Genomic DNA, 12,089 nt, shown 5'->3' with positions numbered 1-12,089 from the left:
ACTTAGGACTGGCTACACTGATGACTTAAAAATAACAAGGATCAGAAATTAGATATGGAAACGGGTGGGAAAGAACAGTTCTTCTGAGGGGAGGAACTCTGTCAATGCAGAAAAAATTACTTAATATCAAACAATAGCTCCCAGAGCAAATACTGAAGGATGAAAGTAAGAATCATGAACTGAGGATTTGATGCTCACAAAGGAAGAAACCTTTCGGATGACACTTATGCAAGCTGTTGCTTGAGATCTGCTCGTCAGGTCTACAAGGAAGACTCATAAATGCCTCAGCAAATCCCAAATGATTATCAGATTGGTGTTTCCTAATAGTATCATACACCAGTGGTTACACATGAAATTTCCAGACAAAAACTAAGAAAAAGGTCATAACCGAAATGCCAGACAAACAAATGTGGCACATGTGAGTCCTACACAAAGCCAGTCACAACGGCTGCTTTGCTGTGACTCTCCTGTACAGTAATTTTCAAACATCATGGCAAGACACCAATGATCATCTAACTAATCAGACAACACAAACACATTTATTTCAAATTTCTAGGAGGTAAAAAAAATATCAGATACCAATGCTTTATGCATGCTCAGGGCCAGCTTATAAATACTCCATTCAGTGATATCTTAACACAAGTTTGTATTAGTGAAAAGAAAATGGCAAAATCCACCTCTTGTCATTCGACTTGTCAGATGGTGAAGACCAAAACAGAATGTTCCATCAGTTTTAATTTTTAAATACGATTGTCACATTGGGAAAATGAAACACAGTAAAATAAACTGTACAAAGGCAAAGTAGAATAACAAAAAATATTTTACTAAAACATAAGATTTACAGAAGTTTCCAGACAAGCCATACAAAATGGTCACAAGCTTTTTTTGAAGGAAGGATTCTACACTTGACAGCAAAGTCACAATGTTATTAGTGAGGGCTGTGATGTCTGTTTAATGTTCCCATTTTGGTTCAAACAATCAAGCTTGTCCATCTACAGCGTCTAAATAAAGTTAGACTTGGCTAGAGAGCATATTCTAAAGAATTGGTTAGCTGCTTTTACCCAATGCAATTAGATCACCATAAAAAGGGGGAAAGGAGCCCATAAAATTAAAACTACCTCTCACCCCCTCAAAAAAAATAATAAAGAGAAAACACCCACACCCCTGCAGCTAACCCTGACAACTACCTTCATTCACAGTGCTTTATACTTTAACCATCATTGGGGAAATGAATAAAAGCAGAGAGGGGCCACTGCCTTTAAACGTTTCACAACAATCCAGATGGTACTTCTAGCCTCTGCTCATGCTTTACAACAGTGAATCAGGACAAGACATAGATTTGCTAATGTGCATTTAATCACCAAAGGACTGAAGATGTCTGGGCTTTTATTCTGTAATGTTTCTAAGACTGTGTCCATTAAATGCAAACAAAAAAGGAAGAAGTCTTGGCAGAACAGGAGAAGTGATGCACACTTGATGATCAGATCGATTTTAAATATTATTCATGGCATATAGCCTAGTCCATGCTCTAGCTGTAGACAAAAACAAACATGCAATTATTATTTTACTTAGCTTCATGTTACTTTCCAAACTCTATAAAAATTACTTAGTATTAAGTTAAATTCATGCCAGAATCAGACAGAAAGCCTATATAGGTCTAATTACCAAAACACTACAATGGAATCCAGAAGTTCTACAGAATTCAACAGGATGAAAAGACTTGTCTCCTTTTGTCTCCTTCATTTCTAGATATATAATGCTCTCCACTAATTTCGTTAAAATCTGTAGCAGGAAGAAGCTCACTGATTTCAAACTCCCTAGCTCGAAAGTGACACATAGTTTTATTAATCAGATGAAATACAAAAGCAGCTCAAGGAGTTATAAAAAGCTTTCCGTTTTCTCTATGTACTGCTAGATAAATAGCGCACACACGGTATTTGATACACCAGGTATAGGTTATCCAAGAGTTGAAGAGCTCCCCCAATTACAGGCTGTCTTTAATTTGGGGGTCATGAAGCAGGCCGTAAGTTGGAGCTTAAACATCCATTAAGAGGTGCTCATATACTAGAAGTGGCATCTGACTTACTCCTCTCGATACGTATTTTTTTTCTTTTTGCTAAGACTCTAAAAGAAGTTTTTTAAAGGTAGTGTGTATTTGTTTTAAAAAGTGGAAGTGGTGTGAAGGAGAATGGATATTAAATACCTGTTTCTATGGCTTGGGCTTCGTTGGTCTTCCACTGCTCCGCTACATCATTTGCTAATGGATCATCTGGATTGGGAGCACTTAACAATGCCTGGATCGATAGCAGAACTGTGCGGATCTGCAGTGCTGGGGACCACTTATCTATGAAGGCAACAGGCCCAGAATGATCAAGCATGAAACAACAGCCCCAGAACTACTGCATTTCATTCCCACAGACCTTTGTGGTCTTTATATAATAGGCAAGATTACAATGTTCAGATTCTCAACATGGAATGCTTAAGAGAAAAAGGAGAAATCTTACTTAATAGCATATATTAATAAAGGTAACACTTACCTTTCAAAATATCTAAACATATTCTTCCCAACTTGTCTACATTAGGATGATAAATTTTGGTCATGAAACGTACTTTAGGGGCTGCCATCGGGTATTCTTCTGGAAGGAATAGTTCAAGTTTAAAAGTCCCTCCCTCAAAGGGGGAATCCTGGGGGCCAGCAATGACCACATGAAAATAACGGGCGTTGCTCTCATCTGGTTCTGCTTTAATGCCAGGAACTGGTTCCGCCAGCAAACGCTGGGTTTCCTACAATAGAAAGACAATGCATTCGTCAAACAAATGTCACTTTGCTGAACACCAAATTAAAAATTAAGAAGTTCACCTCTTGGAACTGGACTTAACAGAACCTCTCCAATCTCCTGATGGGTTTTTATTCATTTTATAAGACTATTTAAATCATCCCAATCAGCTGAATGCAAAAGCAAATGAATACTGATGACACATATACTCTGTAGCTACAAATATCTGAAAATATGTTGATAATAAAAATTAGGCTAATGAAACTGATTTTATATTAAGTTGAGAAGTGAGGAGAGGGGAGAGGGAGGAGAAAAAAGAAAATAACACTGGAATTATCACATAAGTAAAGGCAACTTGCTCTCTTTAAACTCCACTAAAACCAAGCTGTTTAAAAAGTAAAATTTGGGGCGCCTGGCTGGCTCAGTCAATGGAACAAGCAAACTCTTGATCTCGAGGTTGTAAGTTCAAGCCCCACACTGGGTGTGGCGATGACTCAAAATTAAAATCTCTTTAATAAATAAATAAAAAGTAAAATTAGTGCTAAAAGTCACTAAAAACCTTTCCCCTGAAAAACAGAAGGGAATGTAGTAGGGACAAGTGCCTAGGCACCTCAACAGGGCTAGAGAAATAGCCTTCTATTTCTTCTATCTAAATAGGCTTCTCAACTACACACTTCCATAGTGACCCCATGTAGTCCAACCCTGACGACGAAGCCTTACGCTGCTCCCCCAACAATCAATCTTTAGTTCTCTTTTCCATCTTTCTCCCTCTCTCCTAAAGTACTCGAACGTTCTCTCTCTTCAAGCCTCCAGCATCTTCATTCTCACCCTCACTTTTGGCTGAGAACTCTGCTTTCTATTTCACAAAAAAAGACACCTCCTTAAGTTCCCACTGTAGCATCTGTATACCCACCTTCAACTGCGTGCCCACGTGTTCTGCCTGTCCTCTTGTCACTGTCGATAAAATGGCCATCACTCTTGGCTAAGACTAACCTCTCCTCTAAAGAAAGCACTAGATCTTACCTCCTTCTTGCCTATTCAAGGACATTGCTCTAGCATCTCTTTCCTCTCCTGAATCATCTTCCCTTCTTTATTGGATTTTTCCCAAACTGTACAAACTTGCTATAATTTCGCCCAATAAGAGGGGCAAATGACCTTGACCTCACTCTCCCCAGACCAGCTAATGCCCCACTGCTCAGCTGCTTGTTGAAAGTTATCTATGCTTGCTTGTCTCCAATTTCTCTCCTCCCCTCCTATCTTGAACACAACTCTCCAATCAGGGTCTAGCCACTAACCTGCTTGTTGAGGTCAGCGGTGATTCCCGCACAGTTAAATCAAATGGACAATGCTTAATCTTCATCTTACTTGACCTAAATGGAACATCTTTTCTAGCTGGTCTGCCCTCCTCCTTGTTCCTTGCTCCTCACCCAGCTTCCATTAGCCATGTTCTCCTGTCTTCCTATTAGTCTGGCAGCAACCTCCATGTTGGTTCTTATCTCCCCAGCACTGAAGTGCCCCAGGGCCCTGTCTTAGGGCTTCTCAACTACACACTTCCATAGTGACCCCATGTAGTCCAATGAATCTAAATACTAAATACACTCTGTATGATGCCTTGCCAAATTCATATCCGGCACAGATCTCTCCCCTGGATCACACTTCCTCCATCCATAAAGACCTGTTCAACAGCTCTTCTTGAATATCTGATAAGCACCAAACTTAGCATTCCCCACCCTCAACCTGCTCCTCCCTCAATGCCTGCTTTTTATCAGTTAACTATAAATCCATCCTTCCAGCAGGATCAAACATTGTCCTTCATAACCCACCACATCTAACCTGATTGGCAGATTTTGTTGGCTTAAACATCAAAATATATCCATGGCTGGACTACTTCTTACCACCCCACGGCTACACTTCTGATCCAAGCCACCATCAAGCTCTCACCTGGCATACTGCAATAGCCTAACTTTGTACTTCCTGCTTCTGACCGTGCTCCCCACTCCCTCCTGGGTCTGTATTTCACAGACTTTTCAAATTCCTTATAATGGCCCCCCAAGAAGAGGTTTTACGTGATCCCCTCACTCAGCCTACTCTTAACTCATCTTCAGCTATGTTTCCCCCAACCTGCTTCCACCCTGGCACTTTGTTTCACCCAGATTAGCTTCTTTGTAGCTCTCCAACCTGCCATACTCCTCCCTCAAACAGCTCTGCACTTGCTCTTTTCCCCCAAATTTCTATGTGGTTTGTCTCTCAGCTCCGAAGATCTTCATGCAAATGTGTTTTCTCAGTGAAGCCTCCATAACTGAAACTGCAAAACCCCATTCCACCCTAACCTCTACCCTCCCTCTATCCCTGTTCCCCTATTTTATCTCCACAGCACTACTAACATATTACATATCTAACTTATTTTGTTCAGACTGGAAGTGCCATAAAAGGAGATTTGTGCCTGTTTTATTTACTGCTATATCCTCAACATCTGGAACAGTGCCTGACACCACAGATGTTCCATAAATACTTGCTGAATTATGAATCTATTTGATGTCACAAAGAACAAGGAATAAACTATCAGAATTTCATCTTTAACATTAAAGCAGGGCTATTCAAAGCAGGATGTGCACATCAGAGGAGGAAAACAAAAGGATCCATTCAGGCATAGGAAGAAATAATCTAACTTCTATTTATAAACAACTTACAAACAGCCAAAAAATGTTAACATGCAATAACGGAAATGGACAATACTGAGTACAATTTCATATATTAGTAATATATTTTCAACATTTTGAATAAGCATGTGCAATCAGAAGTTTCAGAACACTGCCATATCAACAGTTTTAGATATAAAAAATGAGAATACTGTATTTATGCTGCCTTCACTTCAGAAAACCCATACACCTTAATACCATTTCACTCTAAGCCTACAGTGCACATACTAAAAAAGATTTACCTTTCATATACTAAAATAATCATAAGATCCAGATAAAAAATTAAACCCTTTCCCAAATTGTGTTAATAAACTCATAGCCATTTAAAGTAATGCCTTAACCCAAAAACACCCTAGTCTCTAATTAGAGACTACGTTTTTGGTTTGTTTTTTTGTTTTTTGCTTTGTTTTAATCATGGCAATGCAAGGGCAAATGGGAAGCTGAAATGCTGTAAACTAAGGTTCAAAGTAAAACATGTTTAGAGCATTAAAAACATCTCAAGATACAATAATGAAGCCTCCCACTGTAGGAAGTCCTCCAACATGGAATCAGAACAAGAGGCCGGTCTTCATTTTTTGCAAAAAAAGTGAAGATACTAAGGATGAAGAGTAAGAGTAAATAAAAGAATGAGAAAAAAAACGGATGGTAAAATTCCCTGAATTCTGGCCTCTCCTCACCTCCCTCCTCCTTTCGTTTTGTCCCAGGTCTTCGTATTTTTAGAAGCCCATTAAGAGAGAGATTGGTAAAAAAAGAAAAGGCTGGGGTCCAAGAGCCCCAAACCCCACTCCCTGGTTACACAAAGTAGTAGCAGCTCTATTCAAGACTATAAAAAGCTCCCGAAGGGCCTCCAAGATCATATCCCAAAATAGCCTCAAAATCACTCTTAGAACACACTGTCAGAGACTGCATTCCTTCCTCATCTTCAGTTCCTCCGCAAAATCAGAGGCTTTCTAAAGAATGTACACGTAAACATATCACATGGCCTGGTCAATTACAAGACTTCATCAGGGCACAATCTAGAATAAGATTTTAGGTGTGGAAGACTTTCTCAAATAGTTTTTATATGCTCTCAAGTTCTCACAGATTTTGATATAATGAACAGATGCATAATTATTTGATTATATGGCACTGATTTCCCAAACCCACAGCATAAATTATAGGAGGAAAAACAAATAAAATCCAAACCAAATGGAACAAGTCTCACCCACAGAAGTTGGAGTCCGTTGTTTTCCCCAAAAAAGGCAAAATTGGGTAAGAAATAAAATCCTTCATATTACTTACTATTCACACATGGTAAACTATAAAACACCTCCTAGTTTTATATTATTTTTTTGGTAGAAAGACAGTGAAGTACACTGTGATTTCTTCAAGTCTGTAAGTAATGGGTTCAAATTCCTACCACACTGCTTACTTAACTACAATTTCTAAGCAAATAATTTACACTGCTCTGAGCCTCAGCTGCCTTATCTATATAATTAAGATTACCTCTCATGCAGAGTTGCTATGAAGATCAAAAAATGTAATACTGCAGAAAGACTTAAATGAGATCCCATAAGGCGGCCATAGCCCTATACAACCAACTCAAAAAGAATGCTAAGAGCAAAGCACAATAACAAATCTTAAGATTTATTAAATAACAGTTTGTTTCTAAAGAAAATAGAATAACCATCAGTTGCACTGTGACCTACTTGTTTAAAAGCAATCCTAGGACCCAATCCCAGGTAGCAACTGAGTTTAGGTCATACAGAACAAAAAGTACCCTAGACTATTTAGGGAATTAGTTACTAAAAAGTAGAAAAGGAAGTACATAAAAGTAGAGTATGAATTTAAGTGACAGTATGATTAAGTCTCAAGGAAACTCATTTTACAGAGGGAGTATAATAATTCATGCTGTAAATACTTTTTTCACGCAATAAATACTTTAAGAAGGAATTAAGTAACATCAAATTGATCTGATCATCAATAGATCTACTGGGACTTGAAGAGCAAATCCCAGAATTATACACCACAGTAAACTCTAACACTTGACAGTCTGTCAACTAAATCCCACGAACTAGGTATTTTCCCCCCTTTAAAGTTCAGTAACGCTTGTGCTCACTATAGCAATGGAAGGTCTTATATGTTTTTTAAGGCAGTGATTGAATAATGTACAGTAAAATTCTAGATAATAAACAGAGTTCTTAGAAAAAGAGTGGTAATGTGCATATGAGAAAAGTTAACTTTCTCTATACACTTCCAACATACATCTACAGCACTCAGGTTTTCCCCTATTTAGAATATTCTCTGAAACACAAAATGCAATGTATTACTCATAATGCCAATTGTAGACATTTTAGATCATCTCACCCAAGAACCATCTGACTATACTGGACAATATTATCAATTTTGTTATCACAATTAGTCTTAGAAAAACTGACAGATGCCTCAGTGATACCTACTGTCTATTCCAACCTCTGTTAACTACATCTTTAAGCAATTCTAAAGTATTAACAAACAAGGGCTCCTTTTTTGGGATTACTGAAAAAGCAAAAGCCAACTTATCATTATATACATAATTGTAAACTACTTAAGGGTATTTACAACGTCACCCCCTACAAGTGGGCATTTAAAAAAACGTTACCAACATTTTTGAATGTCATGCCCCTAACATCTTATACATGAGCCAGGTGGTTTTTACTGACAATTTTGGTTAACACAATGAATTTTAGGAATGCAAACTATCTCCTTATAGTAGAATTGACTGTGTTTATTCTGGCTGGGATTAGAAACAGAGCCAAAGTTGTGCTCAATTTCCCTACTACACTTCCCTACAAATCCTAAAGTCAGCTAGAGGTATGTACAGCATGAAAAGAATGGTCGATGAATGTTTTCCCTACAGCAGTGCTGCCCAACAGAAATATGAGCTGCAAATATAATACTAAATTAGATTCTCCACTAGTCACTTTAAAAAGTAAAAAGAAACAGGTAAAATTAATATTGTAGTTAACAATATATCCAAATAGCATCATTTCAACACATAATCAACATAAAAATAATTGGGGCGCCTGGGTGGCTCAGTTAAGCGTGATTCTTGGTTTTGGCTCAGGTCACAATCTCATGGTTCATGGGTTTGACCCCCGCATTGGGCTTTGCACTGAAGGTGCAGAGCCTGCCTGGGATTCTGTCTCCATCTCTCTCTCTGCCCTTCCACCGTGCGTGCACTCTCTGTCTCTCTCAAAATAAATAAACTTTAAGATATATATATATATATATATATATATATATATATATATATATATATAAATTATTAATATTTTACAATCTTTTTCATACAATGTCTTCAAAATCCAGTAATTTAGATTTATAATACATATCAATTCAAACTAGCCACAGTTCAACTGCTCAATAGTCACATGGGGCTACTGAACAGGAAACTGAAAACACAAGACAGTCCTGTTAGAATGATGTTACTTACAGGTTATTAAACTAATTTTATTTCATACAGTGAGTAAAATCTGGTAGAGAAAAGCATCACTTTTTCCCCTCCAAAAATTCTACACAAAAAGTAATGTCAGACCATTGGAATCACTAATAACAGGAATGTGGGTGTTAGTTTGTTACAGTCACAAGACTGTGCTTGAAAATAATGATTTGCAGCAATTTCGAAAAAACCTAGATGCATAAAAATTAATTCAAACAAGGTAACCGCATGAGGAAATTAAGGGTCAATCCCTGAGAAACAATTTTAATTTTTACAGTCCACACTACCCCCTAGTGGATGAAAGACCTCACTTACCTATTCCAACACCTTTTCCTTCACAAATGGCTCATAAATTATTTTCCTGTAATTCACTAAGTTTTTAAAAAATGCTTATCCTGAAGTCAGATGAGAATAAAGATTCTCAAGGCATACCCTCCACCTTCCTCTTTTTCTCCCTCTACTCCCACACACATCAACCTCACAATTTCCTTCTCTGAAAAGAAGGAAAAACTGGAAGAAGCTGTTTCAAAGGCTCTAGGTATCAAGGACTACATCTTAGAGTTCAGACCAAGGTACCCCTTTAATGAAAAGTTTTTTTCCAGTTGGACTGGTAAGTAGCAGAAAGTGCAGTTAACCCGTGAACAACACAGGAGTTAGGGGCATCAGCCCCCAGCATGGTTGAAAATCCACATTTAACTTGTGACTCCCCCAAAACTTAACTACTAACAGCCTGCTGTTGACCAGAAGCCTTAGCTGTAACAGTAAATTAACACAAATTTTACATATTATATACCGCATTCTTACATTAAATCAAGCTAGAGAAAAGAAAATGTTAAGAAAATCATAAGGAAGAGAGAGTACATTTACAGTACTGTACTGAATTTATCAAAACAAAAAGATGCACATATGAGTGGACTCACGTGTCAGTGGACCAGCACGGTTCAAACCTGTGTTAAGGGTCAACTGTACTCTGTATTCAACTTGGAGTAATAACCAAAAGATGGGACGGAACGACCTGGGCTAGAAGCTCTAGTTTTTTCTCCCGAAGACTATATCAATAATTTGACTTTATCAAATTTCTGTTAAATTCAGCAAAAAGGAACAGAGATGTGGAAGCCAGAGAAGGATTTCTGAAAAACTAAGTACAGTCAACCAACTTGTTTCTCTGGTTTGAATTAGTCTGGAAGCCTCTTCCCTGTACTTCAGTTTCCTGGGCATTTATACCATTCCTCTTACTATAGCTAGGACAGTAACTGTTAGCTGACTAGTCAGGCCCTAAATTGTCTGAAGATAGGAACTCCAGCTACCAAATGGTGGTGGTGAATGAAGTGCTAAGCAAATGCTTGTTCAGTGAATACATACTTGCATGATTAGGTACCACATGGAGCTGAGAATTACTATACTTACTGTGTTAGTTGGTAACTTCCACCCCAGGAATGGCATTTAAAATTATTCCAATCATTGACAACAGACAAAAATCTGAAAATCCTACTAACAGAGTGTGCCTACAATAAGGAAAACCACTAGCCTGAATTCCTTGTCCAGCACCTCCCAATTCTTTTGTCCCATTAACAAGTACACCAGGTTATACTATAGTCTGTTTCTTTTCCTCCCCCCACTAGTCTGTAAATTCCACCAAGGGCAGGGACTCTATGCAATTATCAAGCACTATGCCCAGATAGGCAGAGACTCAATAAAAGATCAAGTAACAATAAAAACGAACTGTGGCAAATAGTGACTTAAGTGCTCTACATGTATTATTAACATTTAATCTTCATACCCATTTTACAAATGAGGGAAATGAGAAACTAAGAATGACCACTTACATTATAACCAAAGCTAGCAAGTGGCAGAGCCAAGATTAAAATCCAGATTACTGGGTTTACTCGGTCTGGCTTCAGAGCCTGACTGCTTAATCTCAATGGTATACAGAAAGACAATTAACAATATACAGTAAATGTCAAATGTTTGGCAGGATAGTAAATAACACAGAAGTCAAGGGCTATTTTCAGTAGTTCATAATCATGAAGAAATGCTTCATGAAAGAGGTAAATTAATTTAACCCATAATGTCATTTTTTTTTTCCTTTGGGACTGGCAATTGAAGAAGTATAGTCTTATTAACATAAATGAAATAGAATAAATCTGCTTTATTTTGATGGAAAATTTGGGTGTATGCCATTTTGACCTGGAATTATCTATTACATAAGCTACTTTGCCTATCTCTTATATTACATGAAACCACTATGCTCTGAAATGTTATGACTTTGAAATATGGATTTACTAACAAATGTTTATTGTTTACTTTGTACATGACATTACGGTATCAACTAATTCAAAGGAAGAATAAAACAAAGACCTTGCCCCTCAAGAAGTTATTTCATGTTGAGTATGAAGTACACATAAAAGTCAATTTTCAATTTTTTTTAAGTTTATTTATTTTGAGAGAGCGCACGAGCGGGGGAGGGGCAGAGAGAAAGGGAGGGGTCCACGGAGGGGGAGGGGGAGGAGGAGAGGTAGAGGAGGGGGAGAGGGAGAAGCAGGGGAGAGGGATGGGGAGAGAGAGAGAGACACGGAGAGGGAGACAGAATGAGAATGAATCCCAAGCAGGCTCCTCGATGACAGCGTGGAGCCTGATGCAAGGCTTGAACCCACAACCAAAAGATTGTGTCCTGAGCTGAAACCAAGAGTTGGATGCTCAACCAACTGGGCCACGAAGGATCCCCTAGTCAATTTTTGGAAGATGCATTTTAGAGTAGGGTATGTCAAGGTCTTAGAGAAGGTGGTACAGATGTGATTAAGAATACTAACAACACGAAAAACAGCACTACGCTAGAAGCACATTATGTCCCTGCTGGTTTCTAAAGACATTTTAGAAGTTTTCTGGGGGCGCCTGGGTGGCTCAGTCAGTTAAGCGTCCAACTTCAACTCAGGTCACAATCTCACGGTTCGTGGGTTCAAGCCCCGTGTCGGGCTCTGTGCTGACAGCTTGGAGCCTGCTTCAGATTCTCAGTCTCTGTCTCTCTCCGCCCCCCCCACCCCATGCTCATGCTCTGTCTCTCTCTCTGTCTCTCAACAATAAACATTAAAAATAAATATAAATATAAATAAATAAATAAATAAATAAAGTTTTCTGGAAAGATAACTTTACATC

At 38.2% G+C, this 12,089-nt stretch overlaps 1 protein-coding gene across 1 annotated transcript in view; it reads right to left on the bottom strand.

Moving 5' to 3' along the window:
• Positions 1 to 802: 802 nt before the first annotated feature.
• Positions 803 to 12,089, bottom strand: part of UBE2N (ubiquitin conjugating enzyme E2 N) — a 34,686-nt gene continuing 23,399 nt past the window's right edge. The window contains exons 2-4 of the mRNA XM_058741805.1: positions 2,538 to 2,784; positions 2,204 to 2,344; positions 803 to 1,532 (exon numbers count right to left, since the gene is read on the bottom strand). Of these exons, the coding sequence (XP_058597788.1) occupies positions 1,492 to 1,532; positions 2,204 to 2,344; positions 2,538 to 2,784 (429 nt within the window). The 3' untranslated portion in view covers positions 803 to 1,491. The remainder of the gene's footprint in view (positions 1,533 to 2,203; positions 2,345 to 2,537; positions 2,785 to 12,089) is intronic.

The sequence above is a fragment of the Neofelis nebulosa genome, chromosome 8 (assembly GCF_028018385.1).
Source record: "Neofelis nebulosa isolate mNeoNeb1 chromosome 8, mNeoNeb1.pri, whole genome shotgun sequence".
In the NCBI taxonomy this organism is placed as follows: Eukaryota; Metazoa; Chordata; class Mammalia; order Carnivora; family Felidae; genus Neofelis; species Neofelis nebulosa.
The sequence above is the reverse complement of the archived record's forward strand: the minus strand, read 5'-3'. Positions and strand labels throughout refer to the sequence as shown.